This window comes from Notolepis coatsorum (genome assembly GCF_963971535.1).
Source record: "Notolepis coatsorum genome assembly, chromosome: 15".
Classification (NCBI taxonomy): domain Eukaryota; kingdom Metazoa; phylum Chordata; class Actinopteri; order Aulopiformes; family Paralepididae; genus Notolepis; species Notolepis coatsorum.
The window spans coordinates 64280057-64299322 of record NC_140179.1 but is presented as its reverse complement, the minus strand read 5'-3'; the positions used below and the strand labels follow the sequence as shown (position 1 = coordinate 64299322).

The 19266-nt window shown below is 45.7% G+C and overlaps 1 protein-coding gene across 1 annotated transcript in view; it reads left to right on the top strand.

The window, feature by feature from the left end:
• Positions 1-19266, top strand: part of snd1 (staphylococcal nuclease and tudor domain containing 1) — a 447837-nt gene that overhangs the window by 134211 nt on the left and 294360 nt on the right. The window contains 1 exon segment of the mRNA XM_084330125.1: positions 6525-6634. Coding sequence (XP_084186251.1) covers positions 6525-6634 — 110 coding nt within the window.

Sequence of the window (19266 nt, the reverse complement as noted above, 5' to 3'; positions counted from 1 at the left end):
TTGAAGTATTTAAGACAGCCCTACTTTCCCCTGAGTGTGTTTTCTAACGTACACCCTAGATACACCACTGATTTGGTACTGGTGACAACTAGGCTTGGGCGGTATGGCGGTATTACGGTATACCAGGGTATTTCGAGATCCCGCCGGTATGATTCTCAATACCGTGACTGTAACTGAGGGGTACAATTCCCTGACTGTATTGAATAAGTATGGTATCATTAAACCACTACTGCGTTATGTACATTACTACTGGCCATACAGTACACAGGTATATGTGATGAACACCCCCACAATAACACGGCTTCACAAGAAATACTGTTTAGAAGAATATTTATTAGAAGAGCACGAAGATTATCTTACATTACTTATCAAGATTGAGAGTTGCGCTTGTAAGGCGAAGAATGTGCATGAATAGGTCAAGAGCGTAAGTCCATGAGCATATTACGCAGGAGATAATTAATACCACCTGTATCATAAGAATTATATATGGTACACTAGTAGATCAGCTGGAGATACTAAGAGGGTTCCCTCCGGTTGTAAGCCAGCAGGGGAGAGGATTTGTCGGTAGCAAAAGTCTGGGTCAACGAGGAATAAGGAGACTCCAGGTACAGGGGACAGTGCAATAATCCCTTGATCCGTAGACAAACAACAGCTATTCTCCGGTATGCAGTGCCGCATGGAGGAAAGCTAGCCAGCCTCAGAGTACTAGAGGCGGGCTCGACGGTGCTCCTCACAGGGTAGATCCCACACAGCAGTGGGTGTAGACGATTCTCCGCTCCAACAGCTACAGGACCAAAGCAAATATAATCCAGCCGAAAAGGGCTCTGTAGTCGTCGGGTAGGTTATCCAGTGTACATATCCACACGGTTCTCGTCTAGGGCTCCTCGGATGACGGCACCAGGTTAGGCCGCCCAGCCTGGATAAGCACACTAGCTCGGTACGATGAAACGTTGGTAATGCTGGTCACTGTAGAACGGTAGCCGCACGATACACTATACATAATAGACTATTACTTAATAATAGAATAGGTCGAACTCGACGATACAGCGTTAAACTCTGACACTTCAGCTATCAATTCGCATGCGGTCTCAAGGCTCTATTTCGGTGCAAGGTTGCTCACTTCACTTGGTCGTTGACTCGTGATGAAGGCTTTAACGTTTGAGGGTAACACGTTTCTAGGTTAACTTGACTTTAGGCTAAGTGCTGCTGTATCCACCTGCGCCGTATTTATACGTACGGTGAATAATCTAGTACCAGCCTTATTTCTGTCTCGTATTCCTGCGCAAAACTGGGCATGTTGAGACAAGCCTTGGCGGTGGCTTTGAACTCGGCATTGGGGGGTATGGCCGTGGCGCCTAGGGGATCGCTTCCAATAGGAGAACGAATATTATGGTCTGTCCTGTACCAGTTAAAGGGATATTCCGTGTATATGTACAAAGAATATACAAGGGATATCAAACGATATACAAATATTATACATGGGATCTCAGGCAATAAATATATATATTCGGTTTAATCTGACCCTTTGTAACAGTGACGTCACAGACTGCTATTACACTGAGTTGATTGTAGTGCACAGCACGCGCCAGCAGAGAGTTACGTGGCTACCGTTCTGAGAGCTAACGTTGATACCTGCATGGTGCTGGCTAACTGGCTACCGTTCTGAGAGCTAACGTTGATACCTGGATGGTGCGGGCTAACTGGCTACCGTTCTGAGAGCTAACATTAATACCTGGATGGTGCAGGCTAACTGGCTACCGTTCTGAGAGCTAACGTTGATACCTGGATGGTGCGGGCTAACTGGCTACCGTTCTGAGAGCTAACGTTGATACCTTGATGGTGCTGGCTAACTGGCTACCGATCTGAGAGCTAACGTTGATACCTGGATGGTGCGGGCTAACTGGCTACCGTTCTGAGAGCTAACGTTGATACCTGGATGGTGCTGGCTAACTGGCTACCGTTCTGAGAGCTAACATTGATACCTGGATGGTGCTGGCTAACTGGCTACCGTTCTGAGAGCTAACGTTAATACCTGGATGGTGCGGGCTAACTGGCTAACGTTGATACCCACTAACTGGCTACCGTTCTGTGATTTGTTTACTTGGTAACAAGGGTTGCTAAGGAATTTAGGTTTGAGGTTGAAGAAAGTGCACTTTTAGGTTGAAAGAATGGCCCTAATGTCAACGTGTTTCAATATAAGCATTATGTATAGTCATAACGAGTATATTGTTAGCCCCCCCCCCCCCCCCCCCCCCGCTGATGAAAATGAAAGTCATACCGTATACCGGGGTATTATGTCGGCAAGGTATGACGGTATGAAACAAATTAGGGGTGCACCGATATATTGGTCGGGTATCGGTATCGGCCGATGAGTGCCTTGTTGACTGCCATCGGCCTATCGGCCGATAAGCTCAAATGTGCCGATGGCAGTAGCCGATAAATATCCATCAATTTGTGTCGCGTCAATCTGGTCCACACCACGTTCAAACTTTGAAAAAAGTTTCAGTCAAGCGACCTGCACAACGCCGCCTCCACACACACATGCTACTGCATCAAAGTTACTACTTATGATTAACAAAGGCATTCGTTTTGTGGCATTAACATTATATAGTTACACGTTCAATAACATCAGCATATTTACCGGACCATAGCCAGGCAAGCATTACTCAATTCATATCTCAGTTCCTTCCTTTGCTCAGAGCGTGCTGAGTTGTGCCCATTCTGCGGGCTGTTAATACAGTTTTCAATCAGACAAGTGTATAGAACGAAGGGCTTTTAATATAACATTTGTTGCAGTAAAATCATTATGCCTCGTTTAGTACTCCTGTGGAGCGCTGGTAGTCCACTCGTGGCCGGCGGGGAGCTAACGTTATTAGCTTTGTTGTTGATCTCGTGAAAATCAATGGCGGACATCCAGGAAGTAAAAAACGAATACACGCTTGCCGATTGGTGGTAACAGCAGAGGCGGGTGCAAGCGGTGTGACGTAATTGGCAGAATCGACTGTCGATCAAAATTGTTCTGTTGCATTGCTTTGGTTGAGAGCTCTGGTTGAGACAATAGTATCCAGCTGCAGCCCGGCAGACCATACTGGGAGAGAGATAGTGCTATTTCTTGATGTTTCCTTTTTTTAAGTAAGTAAAGAGGCCTATGTTCATATCGGTGAGCACAATTTGTAACACAAAAAGAGAGACGTGTAGCCTATTTAATAATTTATTTATTCATATTATTATTATTTTATTTGTTGCCATGGCCTAAATAATAGTCAAGCATAGGGCTAAAACATTTTCATAAACAATCATATATTTTTTTGTTATTTGGTTATAATAAGGGCTTTTCTATGCATTTGTCTGATTGATTGATTGAAAGCTTTATTGACAGATTGCAGAGTGGGTACAGTACAGCTCAGTGGACTGGAGGATGAAGACCAGAAAAAGACTTTCGGCTATTTTACATAAGGGTCCTCCATCTTCAATTCATCAACACATTTAGAGACATACAAATATACAGTAGTTTCATAATTTTTATTTTTTTTTTATTAAAAAAAAAAGAAAAAAAAAATTATATCGGTATCGGCCGATTGTGTTAGTTGAACAATCGGTATCGGTGGCAAATTTTCATATCGGTGCATCCCTAAAAAAATGATACCCCCCAAGCCTAGTGACAACTGAGCTACCTAACTGTATCTTGAAACCTTCCTGTTTTTTCTGTTTCCTTGTAGTAGAAAATAAAATGGATTCTGTTTTTCCTAAATGGAGACAGTCGATTTTCTGAAAGCCACTGACTGACATTTCCTAACTCCATGCTAAGTCTGCTTTCAATAACCGTTTTGCTTTTATTTGACACCATGAGAGCCATGAGATAGTGCTGTGGGTCCATGAGAGCCATGAGAGCCATGAGATAGTGCTGTGGGTCCATGAGAGCCATGAGATAGTGCTGTGGGTCCATGAGAGCCATGATATAGTGCTGTGGGTCCATGAGAGCCATGAGATAGTGCTGTGGGTCCATGAGAGCCATGATATAGTGCTGTGGGTCCATGAGAGCCATGAGATAGTGCTGTGGGTCCATGAGAGCCATGAGATAGTGCTGTGGGTCCATGATAGCCATGAGATAGTGCCGTGGGTCCATGAGAGCCATGATATAGTGCTGTGTGGGTCCATGAGAGCCATGAGATAGTGCTGTGGGTCCATGTGGTTTTTGTGATTGTTTTAACCACCATTAGGGATGTCTTAAATACTCGAAGCTTCGAAGCTTAGTTCGATGGCACAAGCTTCGAACATAAAAAGAAAATAGAAGTTTAAATAAATAAATAAAATAAAAATCTTATTAAAAAAAATATATATATAATGTCTCCAATCTTGCGCCTCCATTCCAATGAAACGAAAGTAAGCGGCGCCTTCCCGCCTCCATTCCAATGAAACGAAAGTAAGCTGCGCCTCGACTCCACCTCTCTACAACAAGCACGTGGAGATTATCTGTGTTGACGACAACAAGGACATGTGCAGCAGACATGTCGACGAAGAAGCGAAGCAATGCCGTTTGTTATTTAAGACTGTCGGACAGATTTGTGTTCATTGTGCTGCTTTTTTAAAGTGTCCCGACCCATATAAAAATATGTCTTAATAAAACGTGCTTAATTAAGTCGAATTCTGCCTTTGTCTCTATCAACTACATATAAATATTTATATAATTGTTTGCTTGATAGACGAAGGTTGCAACATAATTATTTAATGTCATGTCGTTGGCTGTGAGAGCAGCCCCACTGCACCCAGGCAGCGCAGCCGAGTGAAACCTTGTTGGCTGCGTCACAGTCACGAAAGGGGCTACTTAATTAATTAATCCAATCCACTTTATTTATAGAGCACATTTAAAAACAACAAAGTTTACCAAAGTGCTGTACAAGTCCCACAACATAAGATAAAAAAAAAAATACAAAAAAAAAAAATATTATAATATTTTTTTATTTTAATTTATTTCTTCTCGAAGCTTCGAATTAAAATCGAAGCTCGGCCCCGAAGCTTCGATTGCCAAAAAAAGCTTCGAAGGTCAGCCCTAACCACCAAGGATCCGACGGCCCGTATTCGTCCGACAGGCACTTTGCGCTCGTCTGCCGGCTCCGGGCAATTGAAAAAACGTTCAATTGGGGAAAGGTAGTGGGGGGTGGGGCATGTGTTTCTGGTTTTGTCTTATACGTGTGTGTTTTGTGCTCTATGAAATAGTATTTGATGTCAATATAAATAATGTGATTACAACAATGGTAGGTAGCTATGACATCTCCTAATGCTAAAGGGGAAAGCCTAGTTCAATATATTAGCTGGAATACCAAGGGCCTTAATAGTGCTATAAAGCGGGGTAGAGTGATGACACATTTGAAAAAGCTTAAGGCTGAATATGTGTTTCTGCAGGAGACTCATCTGAGAAACCAGAATCATTTACGGTTGCGACAGGGGTGGGTTGGTCAAATGTTTCACTAAAATTTTTATTTTAAATCTAGAGGAGCAACAATTCTGATAAACAAGAACACACCTTTCACTTCATCCCAAGTCACCTCTGACCCACTTGGTAGGTGTGTAGTTGTTACCGGGCACCTGTATAATGTTCTTCTAATATTAGCCAGTTGCTACGCCCCTAATTGTGATGATGAACGCTTCTTAACATTCTTTGCATCCCTTCCTGATTTGAACACCCATAATCTGATTATGGGTGGAGACTTTAACTGTCCTTGACCCAAAATTAGATTGGTCATCTAAAAAAAAACATTGACAACGTCTGGTAAATTAATTAGATATTTCCTTGATACTTTGATTGATTCCTTGATAAGATCACTGACCCCTGGCGAACCAAATATCCACCGTCTCGTACTTAATCTTTTTTTCTCCCCAGTCCACCATTCATTATTACTTTTTTTTAATGTAAATTTCTCTGCCATTTCTCATCAGATTGCAACACAGTTTTTTTTGCTAGACTTTCAGAGAAAGGTAGAGAAACTAACTGCGTTCTGTTTTATGGAAATAACCTTCAGGTTTGTGGCATATGATCCCGAAAAATAAGATAAATAAAAAAGTTAATCTAGAAGTCAGATGATGGAAAGGGGCTGGCGTGAGCCAGGAAGTGTAGTTTTTTTTTTATTCGAAAGCCCATCGAAAGTCCTGGGTCTCCTCTCCTGATAGGACTACAAACAAAATGGCGGCGTCATTTCCTCGCGTCAATACTCTCCTATTCCCGACTAGATTTCTATAACTAATATTTCACTAATAACACTTAAAACCATTGGTAAACAAACTGAAAATATACACTTTGACTGCTGTTTTGACAGGGTTAGGTTCTTTACTCTTCGCTACACTTGAAAGAAAAATGCAACATTAATTCATACATTCTGTAGATGGATTTATGGCGTGATGTCATTGTCGGTCTGGTACCGGACCGCTCGGGCTTAAGAGGTTAGGGCCTTGGGTTTCCTGAAAGGCGCTATATAAATGTGAGAAACTTGATTTGTGTGCTGACCTTTGACCTCTGTGTTGCCCAGGTATCGAGTGTCCACGGGGCTCCAGGAATTTGCCCGGAGGGATGCAGGTGGCAGAGCCCTTCAGTGAAGAGGCCATGCTGTTCACCAAGGAGCTGGTGCTGCAGAGAGAGGTAAGCCATCTGGACCGCCAGAGCGCCAGAACCAGAACCCTTTTTAACATCAGACCTCCATTAGTTATTGTTAAAACCCTGGCAGTCTCTCTGGCTCTGGAGAACTTTGTGTGCCTGCGTGTCCAACTCCCACGCGGTTCTGTCTGTTCTGTGCAGTGATTCTTGGTAACATGGTTCCCATCGCCACGGTAGAACACCACTCGGCTGAGCCACATGTTCCAGAGGGACACAGGGGGACAGAAACAGGGGGAGGACAGGCCCTATCTTAGCCACACGACAGAAGGGCCCGTCCCCCTGTCCTCTGGAAGGCCTCTGAAGCCTCTCATTCCTCCAGTCATTCCTCTTCTTCGGCCAGCCTGGAAGACACACACACGCACAAACACACTCACACACTCACACACACACAAAACTTTTGAAGAATGGGGTGTTTTGAAGCTATGGAAGCTAGGAAGGCAGAGACCCAGAAGTTTTGGCTGCACACACAAACTGGACACCATGTTGTTTTAACAGCTAGTACCGGGCCAGGTCTGGCTGGGAAATAATTGATGTCTGGCGATGGGGGAGCGTGAGTGACGGGGACACACGCACACGCACACGCACACAGACACCCCCTCGTTGGCGATGCACTCAGCAACACAGAAGCACAGCAGCAGACACACAGGCTTGTTAGGAGATAGGTTGATGGGTTTATGAACACACACACACACACACACACACACACACACACACACACACACACACACACACACACACACACACAGCATGATGGCACACTGGTCAGCACTGTTGCCTCACAGCGATAAGGTGCTGTGTTTAGTTCCAGTGGTCAGCACTGTTGCCTCACAGCGATAAGGTGCTGTGTTTAGTTCCAGTGGTCAGCACTGTTGCCTCACAGCGATAAGGTCCTGGGTTTAGTTCCAGTGGTCAGCACTGTTGCCTCACAGCGATAAGGTGCTGTGTTTAGTTCCAGTGGTCAGCACTGTTGCCTCACAGCGATAAGGTCCTGGGTTTAGTTCCAGTGGTCAGCACTGTTGCCTCACAGCGATAAGGTGCTGGGTTTAGTTCCAGTGGTCAGCACTGTTGCCTCACAGCGATAAGGTGCTGGGTTTAGTTCCAGTGGTCAGCACTGTTGCCTCACAGCGATAAGGTGCTGTGTTTAGTTCCAGTGGTCAGCACTGTTGCCTCACAGCGATAAGGTGCTGTGTTTAGTTCCAGTGGTCAGCACTGTTGCCTCACAGCGATAAGGTGCTGGGTTTAGTTCCAGTGGTCAGCACTGTTGCCTCACAGCGATAAGGTGCTGGGTTTAGTTCCAGTGGTCAGCACTGTTGCCTCACAGCGATAAGGTGCTGGGTTTAGTTCCAGTGGTCAGCACTGTTGCCTCACAGCGATAAGGTGTTTAGTTCCAGTGGTCAGCACTGTTGCCTCACAGCGATAAGGTGCTGGGTTTAGTTCCAGTGGTCAGCACTGTTGCCTCACAGCGATAAGGTGCTGGGTTTAGTTCCAGTGGTCAGCACTGTTGCCTCACAGCGATAAGGTCCTGGGTTTAGTTCCAGTGGTCAGCACTGTTGCCTCACAGCGATAAGGTCCTGGGTTTAGTTCCAGTGGTCAGCACTGTTGCCTCACAGCGATAAGGTCCTGGGTTTAGTTCCAGTGGTCAGCACTGTTGCCTCACAGCGATAAGGTCCTGGGTTTATTTCCAGTGGTCAGCACTGTTGCCTCACAGCGATAAGGTGCTGGGTTTAGTTCCAGTGGTCAGCACTGTTGCCTCACAGCGATAAGGTGCTGTGTTTAGTTCCAGTGGTCAGCACTGTTGCCTCACAGCGATAAGGTGCTGTGTTTAGTTCCAGTGGTCAGCACTGTTGCCTCACAGCGATAAGGTCCTGGGTTTAGTTCCAGTGGTCAGCACTGTTGCCTCACAGCGATAAGGTCCTGGGTTTAGTTCCAGTGGTCAGCACTGTTGCCTCACAGCGATAAGGTCCTGGGTTTAGTTCCAGTGGTCAGCACTGTTGCCTCACAGCGATAAGGTGCTGTGTTTAGTTCCAGTGGTCAGCACTGTTGCCTCACAGCGATAAGGTGCTGGGTTTAGTTCCAGTGGTCAGCACTGTTGCCTCACAGCAATAAGGTGCTGGGTTTAGTTCCAGTGGTCAGCACTGTTGCCTCACAGCGATAAGGTGCTGTGTTTAGTTCCAGTGGTCAGCACTGTTGCCTCACAGCGATAAGGTGCTGTGTTTAGTTCCAGTGGTCAGCACTGTTGCCTCACAGCGATAAGGTGCTGTGTTTAGTTCCAGTGGTCAGCACTGTTGCCTCACAGCGATAAGGTCCTGGGTTTAGTTCCAGTGGTCAGCACTGTTGCCTCACAGCGATAAGGTCCCGGGTTTAGTTCCAGTGGTCAGCACTGTTGCCTCACAGCGATAAGGTGCTGGGTTTGCTATATTCATACTATACCAAACATAGCTATCATAGGATCTGGTTGAATTTCCATTTTGAAACCCTCTGACATTGTTTTAAAGATTGAACTTCAATAATTGGACAGATTCAGCCAGAATGAAGGTGCTAGAGATGCCGGTAAATACTTCCATCTGTCACAGGGTCTTCATTTGGGAACATTTTAGATTTAGAATTAGACTTTTGAGAAATGCAGTCGATGCAGCACCTTAAATTGAACGAGGCCATGTTAGGAGACAGGGTGTGTGTGAACCTTCTATGGGGCCATGTTGGGAGACAGGCTGAGGCTGTGTGAACCTTCTAGGGGGCCATGTTGGGAGACAGGCTGAGGCTGTGTGAACCTTCTAGGGGGCCATGTTGGGAGACAGGCTGAGGCTGTGTGAACCTTCTAGGGGCCATGTTGGGAGACAGGCTGAGGCTGTGTGAACCTTCTAGGTCCCCAAACTCCCAAACCCCCCTCTATGATCTCACTCCCAAACCCCCCCCCCCATGCAGTTTGTATAATCTCACTCCCAACCCCCCCCCCCCCCCCCCCCCCCATGCAGTTTGTATAATCTCACTCCCAAACCCCCCCCCCCCCCATGCAGTTTGTATAATCTCACTCTCTCCCCCCCCCCCCCCCCCCCCCCCCCCATGCAGCGTGTATAATCTCCAGCGATGGGTTGTGTAAATTAGACAATAAATCATAGGTTCAAGGATATTGCACCTCTCCTAGAAGGCTCAAAGGAAAAACAGATTCCATGAGCTGCCCCATAGATGCCATTACTTTCCCATTATACCAACAGATGAATTAATAATAGAGAGAGAGAAGAGGCTCAGGAGCAAGCAGAGAGCCGCTTTGCCATTCATAGTTTTCCCTGATATTAGGTCATATTTTAGACTGATCATTCCTAACATGATGTAAAACCAGAGAACAGAAGAGCATTTAGATTCAGCAGGTCAAATGGCATGAGTCGCGCTCCATCTGTACCCAACTTGGATTTCCTAGTAGGCCTTATTTGGGGATGGACTTATAAAGGTTCTGTTACATCCAAAGCAGGAGGGCCTTTCTGTGTGGAGTCTGCAGTACTCTGGTTTTCCCCACATGTAGAAGACATGCATGCTGGATATCCTGCCGTTCTACTTGACCAGGTACATGCATGTACTTGCACTACAACTGGAGTTGGTCCTGGCTGCGGCCCTCACTGTGTGGCTGCCCACTGCTCCTAAATAGTTAGGATGGGTCAGAGGACAACACGCACTGGTGTCAGCTGGTAGGAGCAGTATGCAGGTGGTGTGTGTTAGGACGGGGGGTGTGTGTTAGGACGGGGGGGTGTGTGTGAGGACGGGGGGTGTGTTAGGACGGGGGGTGTGTGTTAGGACGGGGGGGGGGTGTGAGGACGGGGGGTGTGTGTTAGGATGGGGGGTGTGTGTTAGGATGGGGGGTGTGTGTTAGGATGGGGGGGGGGGGTGAGGACGGGGGGGGGGTGTGTGTGAGGACGGGGGGTGTGTGTGAGGATGGGGGGTGTGTGTGAGGACGGGGGGTGTGTTAGGACGGGGGGTGTGTGTTAGGACGGGGGGGGGGTGTGTGAGGACGGGGGGGTGTGTGTGAGGACGGGGGGTGTGTTAGGACGGGGGTGTGTGTTAGGATGGGGTGTGTGTTAGGACGGGGGGTGTGTGTGAGGACGGGGGGTGTGTGTGTGAGGACGGGGGGTGTGTGTGAGAGGACGGGGGTGTGTGAGGACGGGGGGTGTGTGTTAGGACGGGGGGGGTGTGTTAGGACGGGGGGGTGTGTGTTAGGACGGGGGGTGTGTTAGGACGGGGGGTGTGTGTTAGGACGGGGGGTGTGTGTTAGGACGGGGGGTGTAGCAGGCTGGGTATGTCTTGTATGAGACCTGGGCCCTGCATGTGGGCTGGTTGTAGGGCTGTACCGAATAGCTCGAAGCTTCATTCATAACGCTGCCGTTCGAATTCTAAATCAACATTCAAATTATTATCATAATTTTTTTTGTCTATTCATTGTTTAAACCAATGGGGTTTTTCTTCACAGTTGCAGATAAAGATTAGGCTACACTAATATTATAGTATTATACTATTATAGTTTATGACTCATCATAAACATTTTAATAAAACATTTATCATGAAAATGCCTATCTGCATCCGCTCTGCGCTCCAGCAAGACGTCACCATCACTTTCGTACCAACCGTGCCCTTATTGGATTATTTATGTTGATGAAACTGACGAGTTATATTCATTAAAGAGAGTTGATTTAATAAAAAATAAATTGGTTTGAGGATTTTTTTTTTTTAATTATTGCTTTTTTTTATGATTACGTCATAAAATATGACGACAGACATTCGAAGACTCTCTCTCTCTCGTCGGGTAGGGTGAGGAACAGTGTGATGGTTATTGTTATTGTGAGGAATTCTATGAGTCACTGTGTGCTGATGAGGACTTCATCAGTAAAAGGTTGATATGGGCCGATGATATTGTATAGACACGTCTGTCTGGCCCTAATAGGGAGTCAAGGACGGTGATAGAGAGTGCGTGTCGGAGCGCCTGGGAAACGGGTCACTACGGCAACAGTAAAAGATGGAATGGAAGGATGCGGTGTCGGGTAGAGAGAAGGAAGTTGTCATCACCCGTCTTCACATGTCCATCACCAGCAGGTGACTCAGAAACATCAGCCCGTCTGTCCAACTGCCATTAAAACAATTATTTTCACAAAACTATATATTAAAAAAAGTATTGCTTTAACTTCAAACAAAGAGGACAATTATTAATGTTTCAATCTATAAATAATAGATATAAGAAAAATAAACGATAATACATGCTTTAACATAAGAACGATGTCATGGACATATACAGTGTTTTAACACTGGGTTATGCATGTTTTCATATGGTTGAGATACGTTTATTTGGGGGGGGAGGGGGGGGGTGAGAGAGGTCGCTAGCAGTGTTTCTCGTCATCACCTTCTCCTCTGTCCCCCGGTCGCCTGTAGCTGTTCCGCAACCGTTCCTATTTCCGGGGTAGGCCTGATTGGCCCCGACAGGCACGTGACCCGCCGCGGCCACGCCCTGCGGCAGCCCCAGGACTCGACGCGGCAACGAGGCTGCTGGTTCACCTCACCGCCGATTTCCGCCTTCAACGCCGCCCGCAGCATTAGGAAGGAGTTCGCGGCGCCTTTCACATCGCAGTCATCAGTCATAATAATATCATCAGTCATCTCTATAATATATTAATCACTGTTCAATGTACTAATATACAATACGGCTCACTTTTCCACTTCAATGACCGAGCCGCTGTTTAATAATATTGTCGCGGCGGAGCTCCGTCACGGCAGCATTATGTAGCAGTAATCCCCCCTTTTTATCTCAAACAAAGTTTGTACGAGGAAGTCCGAGGTAAGCGACAGCTGTGATTGGAGGATCAAGAAAAGAGGGCAGGGTTTTGAGACAGGTCCATTGGTAACGCTGCTTGGCTGTGGATCCTATGGTCCTAAGTTCGATTCCCTTAAGTTTTTTTTTTTTTTTTTTTAACGTGCATTGCACTATAGCGTATTGTATATTGTATATTGTATGGTACAATTTACAGTAAGGTGTATGCGTTGCAGTGCAAATGCTTCTTACTGTTGCGCTCCAGAGCCCGTTACTGTACCATACAATATACAATACGCTATATGTAAATAAACTTTACTTACGCTATAGTGCAATGCACGTTAAAGAAAAAAAGAAAAAAAACATAAGTGAATCGAACTTAGGACCATAGGATCCACAGCCAAGCAGCGTTACCAGTTGAGCTAGTTTGTCGATGGTAAAAAAGGGGGGATTACTGCTACATAATGCTGCCGCGACGGAGCTCCGCCGCAACAATATTATTAAACAGCGGCTCTGTCATTGAAGTGGGAAAAGTGAGCCGTATTGTATATTAGTACATTGAACAGTGATTAATATTATTAGAGATGACTGATGATATTATTATGACTGATGACTGCGATGTGAAAGGCGCCGCGAACTCCTTCCTAATGCTGCGGGCGGCGTTGAAGGCGGAAAGCGGCGGTGAGGTGAACCAGCAGCCTCGTCGCCGCGGGGCGATGCCGCGGCGGGTCACGTGCCTGTCGGGGCCAATCAGGCCTACCCCGGAAATAGGAACGGTTGCGGAACAGCTACAAGCCCCCCGGTCAGAGGGTGACTCACAGACACACTCTTCATCCGATCAAGTATGAAGGTTGATTTGTGTGTGAATGGGGTTCTGATTGCAAGAGCTTTATTGGAAGGTGCTTTTCAGCGCTTGGTACACCGTGTGATTGGCACTTGATCTTTTGCTTTGGCTGTGTCATTGTTGGCATTGGCCAATGTTTGTGCTTTCTCTTTGCCCTGGGTGCAGGCATATTGAGTTGTCAAGGACATTGTAGATCTGATGACATCTAGTCCTCTTTCTTTGGACGGCATGGTGGCACAGTGGGTCAGCACTGTTGCCTCACAGCAAGAAGGGCCTGGGTTCAAACCCCAGCAGTGGTCAGCACTGTTGCCTCACAGCAAGAAGGGCCTGGGTTCAAACCCCAGCAGTGGTCAGCACTGTTGCCTCACAGCAAGAAGGGCCTGGGTTCAAACCCCAGCAGTGGTCAGCACTGTTGCCTCACAGCAAGAAGGGCCTGGGTTCAAACCCCAGCAGTGGTCAGCACTGTTGCCTCACAGCAAGAAGGGCCTGGGTTCAAACCCCAGCAGTGGTCAGCACTGTTGCCTCACAGCAAGAAGGGCCTGGGTTTAAACCCCAGCTGGGGGCCTTTCTGTGTGGAGTTTGTTCCGTTTGTTCTTGTCCTGCCTGTGGGTTTCCTCCCAGCAGTGTCCACTGCTCCTAAATAGTTAGGGTCAAAGGCAGAGCACGGATTTCCCCAAGAGGATTAATACAAGTATACAGAATACAAATATCCTCTATACCATTCTACCATCATCTATTCCTTTTTCTATCCTAATTCTGTGTTGGTGCTGAATCCAGTGCCCCCTCCCCCTCTCGCTCTCTATCCCTCTCTCTCTCTCACTCCTCTCTCTCTCTCTCTCTCTCTCTCTCTCTCTCTCTCTCTCTCTCTCTCTCTCTCTCACTCTCTCTCTCTTTCACTCTCACTCTCTCTCTCACTCTCTCCCTCTCTGTCTTCTCTCGCTCTTTATCCCTCTCTCGCTCTTTATCCCTCTCTCTTCCCTCTTATCTGTGTATACCTCCTCTCTTAATCTACAGTATGATTGACACTTTCTCTTAGAACTCTTTCTGAGTTCTCTGTCTCTCTGTCTCTCTCTCTTTCTTTCTCTCTCCCTCTGTGTATTGGTGTTTCTCTCTTTCTAAACCACCACACAGTCATGTCTTAATTTCTTCTGATGCAGGCGTGCATAATTAATGTGGCATTGGGGCGAGAGGAGAGGCCCTGATTTCTGTCGTCTCTATTTATAAATCGATCAGTCTCTCACTCTCTCGCCCTGGTGATTATTTTCCTCTTTTTGTTAAGAACCTACCTTTCCCCCTCCACCCTCCCCTCTATCCCCCCCCCCCATCTCCCCACCCAGTGCGCTCCACAACATAAACAGAGACCTCAGAAAGTACATTGATAAACACCCATCCCTCCCTCCCTCCATCCCTCCCTTCCTCTCACATGATTGTCAAAACGCCATTGGAGTGAAATAGTTGGCAGTTTTTTAGGGTTATTATTTTTTATATTTTATACCAGGCTAAAGGCTCAGATAATAATAATAATACAGTTTATTTATATAGCACCTTTCATAGAAGAATTGCAGCCCAAAGTGCTTCACAACAGTACAATATAAATACTGTCCTCAATACTAAGATAGCTGTATACTGAATGCAACATGTCAGTTGAAGAACAGCGACTGGTCCTGCATGTTTGACTTGATCTCTCCAAAGGACAACATAGGGCGGCGTATATCTCAATGTGTCCCGTGTAACACCAGCACGAAGGGTTTATATCTGTCCATACAGTGACTGGATTGGTACAGGTGACACTCACAGGTTTTAGCATCATATCTGGTCATGTTGAACATTGTGTCGTCACTAGAGAGAGAGACTTGAAGAGGGGAGGCAGGAGCGTGAGATAGGAACGAGGAGGTCTGCTCGAGATCTGTCTCGCTCTATCTCTCTCACACACGCACTTAATTTCAAACCTTTATTTAAACTCGAAAGGCAACACACACACACGCACAAATAATTAAAAAATCCCGGAAGCCATACCTTTTTAATGCACGCGATCACAGCATATGTAGATCACATAAACACACACACACCTCTGTCTCTGTGTATAATCTCCATCGTTTTGAGACATGAGTAGAGTTCCGGGACATCATCACCCAGCGTCGTACTCCAACCTTTGACCTGGCCAGTCGTGCGTGTATTATCTGTCTGCCAAAACCTCACCACTTTGAACAGCACGATTTGAACCAGATTTTAAGCACAGCGCTATGGCCTAACGCTAGAGCTGTCCCCGAAGCCTGTTTTTGGGATTCGAACTTCAGCAGGGTTTTTCGAACGGACGTTTGAACCATCGTTTTTAATCATGCAAAATAATTTGCTCCTAAATAATTTTTCTAGGTCACTACTGTCGACACTTGAGTTTAGGCACATAGCGCACATTTACACATAATGTGGAACATATGCGCACATTGCTGTGGTAAAAAATGGTTATTAAAAGTAGTAGTACCTACTTACTGGTCACAGGAGGCTTCAATAACGTCTGGATGGTAATCCATTTTGTGAATCCATTGGTTGAAACAACATCGACGGCTCCTGCCATCTTAACGTTAGCAAGCTAAACGCCCATAACAGACATTCTAACGTTAAAGGAACACGCCAACTTTTTGGGAAATTAGCTTATTTGCTCATCTCTACCCTGGAGTTAGACAAGCAGATACATACCCTTTTCTTCTCTGTGCATGCATTATGCTTAGGGAACAGTCGCACCGTTAGCCTAGCTTAGCGTCATTCACTGGAAGTAGGTGTGCCAGTGTAGCCTAGTTCCCAACAGTCATGAAATACACTCCAAATACAACTCCAAAACTTTCCTGTAAACATGTTGTGACCTGTGTATTTACCATGTGGAAGATTTTTTTTATTTTTTTTTGGCCGAATCACTGCTGCCTGGGCGCGTGTACCGGTTCCGCAACAGTAAGTGACTTCCGGGTAGGCCTGATTGGCCCCGACAGGCACGTGACGCGGCAAACTCAGGACGCGCAACGAGGCTGCTGAGAGCTGTCGCGCGGAAATAGGCTGTCTATTGCCATTCTCTAACACAAACTCTAACCTTAACCAGCTCCTTAACAGCGCCTAAACTTAACCGTTCTAACCTTAACCAACTCCGAAACAATGCCTAACCTTAACCTTAACCATGCCTAACCTTAACCATAGAAAGAATATTGCCATTCTCTAACACAAACTCTAACCTTAACCAGCTCCTTAACAGCGCCTAAACTTAACCGTTCTAACCTTAACCAACTCCGAAACAATGCCTAACCTTAACCTTAACCTTAACCATGCCTAACCTTAACCGGCGAAAGAATACACGTTAAAAAAAAAATCACGTTAAAAAAAAAAGATTTGATGGGATTCGAACTCACCAACAACGGACCGCAGGATCGCAGGACCGCTGCTCTGCCAGGTGAGCTATAGCGCCGAATGAGAGTCATGACGTATTTGGACGGTTACGTAATTCCGTAAGGGCTCCGCGGAGCGTGCCGCGCGGCAGAGAAAGTTGCGCGTCACGTGCCTGTCGGGGCCAATCAGGCCTACCCCGGAAGTCACTTACTGTTGCGGAACAGCTACACGCTGCCTGGGCGCAGTGATTTCATCACCTCAAAAGCCCTGTTGCTTTTGGAAATTCTGATATATATATTTTTCGTGTAAAATAAATAAATAAATTGTTCATCCAATTGGAACTCATCATACCTTTGAGCATGTGATGTAAAATAATCCACATGTATCCAGCACATCGGCATGACTTGGAAACAGTCAGTTCTTGAAACTCACCGCAGGCAATGTTTGCCACGTCTTCTCCTTGTCAATCAATCACTGTCTTGCCCTTGATATACAGGTAAACCCTTCCTGTGGCCTCGGTAACAGCATCCTCCTTGTAAAGGATGAACAGTAACTGTTTACAGCCTTGTCGTTCTGGACTACACCTGCCGTTAGTCTGCTGTGGCCCACGTGTACAGTACAGTGGGTATGGACACTGTGGCCCACGTGTACAGTACAGTGGGTATGGACGCTGTGGCCCACGTGTACAGTACAGTGGGTATGGACGCTGTGGCCCACGTGTACAGTACAGTGGGTATGGACGCTGTGGCCCACGTGTACAGTACAGTGGGTATGTACGCTGTGGCCCACGTGTACAGTACAGTGGGTATGGACACTTCTGTCCACATGGTTTTGCTTATTTAGACATTTTAGAGCTTTTGTGTTTTCAGTAAGGGCTTTGTGTTTTCAGTAAGGGCTTTGTGTTTTCAGTAAGGGCTTTGTGTTTTCAGTAAGGGCTTTGTGTTTTCAGTAAGGGCTTTGTGTTTTCAGTAAGGGCTTTGAATAGAATAGAAATACTTTTATTATCCCGTGGGAAATTTGACACTGCAAATCGCTCAACATTTAAACATTTAGACAGAACAGGTCACAAATTAGAATAATAAAACAAATCAAATCAAGTTGCCTAGGATAAGAGTAGAGTAAAATAGAATAAAAATGGAATAAAATATACAGTAAATAAATACAGTAAAAATATACTGAGAGGTATCATAGCAGCATGGGGGAAGGGGGGGGGGTACAGGTAGTAAAACAACACAAGCAGTGTAAACAAATAGGTCAATATAATTTACTATCTAACTAACTGAAATATATATTCACAGTATTCACAGTGTCACATAAGGTGCAGTATGCTTAAGGTAGTGTTAAAATTTACTATCTAACTAACTGAAATATACATTATTCACAGTATCACAGTATCCACATAAGGTGCAGTATGCCTAAGGTAGTGGTATTGTCCTCCTTGGGTTCCTATTAGTCCTAGGTCAATGTCTGGCAGCAGTGTTTTCAGTAAGGGCTTTGTGTTTTCAGTAAGGTGTTTTCAGTAAGGGCTTTGTGTTTTCAGTAAGGTGTTTTCAGTAAGGGATTGTGTTTTCAGTAAGGGCTTTGTGTTTTCAGTAAGGTGTTTTCAGTAAGGGATTGTGTTTTCAGTAAGGGCTTTGTGTTTTCAGTAAGGTGTTTTCAGTAAGGGCTTTGTGTTTTCAGTAAGGGATTGTGTTTTCAGTAAGGGCTTTGTGTTTTCAGTAAGGGCTTTGTGTTTTCAGTAAGGGCTTGTGTTTTCACTAAGGGCTTCAGTAAGGGCTTTGTGTTTTCAGTAAGGGCTTCAGTAAGGGCTTTGTGTTTTCAGTAAGGGCTTGTGTTTTCACTAAGGGCTTCAGTAAGGGCTTTGTGTTTTCAGTAATGTGTTTTCAGTAAGGGATTGTGTTTTCAGTAAGGGCTTCAGTAAGGGCTTTGTGTTTTCAGTAAGGGATTGTGTTTTCAGTAAGGTGTTTTCAGTAAGGTGTTTTCAGTAAGGGATTGTGTTTTCAGTAAGGGCTTGTGTTTTCAGTAAGGGCTTTGTGTTTTCAGTAATGGTTTGTGTTTTCAGTAAGGGCTTCAGTAAGGGCTTGTGTTTTCAGTAAGGGCTTCAGTAAGGGCTTGTGTTTTCAGTAAGGGCTTCAGTAAGGGCTTTGTGTTTTCAGTAAGGGCTTGTGTTTTCAGTAAGGGCTTGTGTTTTCAGTAAGGGCTTCAGTAAGGGCTTGTGTTTTCAGTAAGGGCTTCAGTAAGGGCTTGTGTTTTCAGTAAGGGCTTCAGTAATGGCTTTGTGTTTTCAGTAAGGGCTTGTGTTTTCAGTAAGGGCTTGTGTTTTCAGTAAGGTGTTTTCAGTAAGGTGTTTTCAGTAAGGGCTTGTGTTTTCAGTAAGGGCTTGCGTTTTCAGTAAGGGCTTCAGTAAGGGCTTGTATTTTCAGTAAGGGCTTGTGTTTTCAGTAAGGGCTTGTGTTTTCAGTAAGGGCTTCAGTAAGGGCTTGTGTTTTCAGTAAGGGCTTGTGTTTTCAGTAAGGGCTTGTGTTTTCAGTAAGGGCTTCAGTAAGGGCTTGTGCTTGTCAGCGCTGCATCACGTCGCTCTGGGTTTGGGCTGGTTAGGTTTGTGTGGGTGTG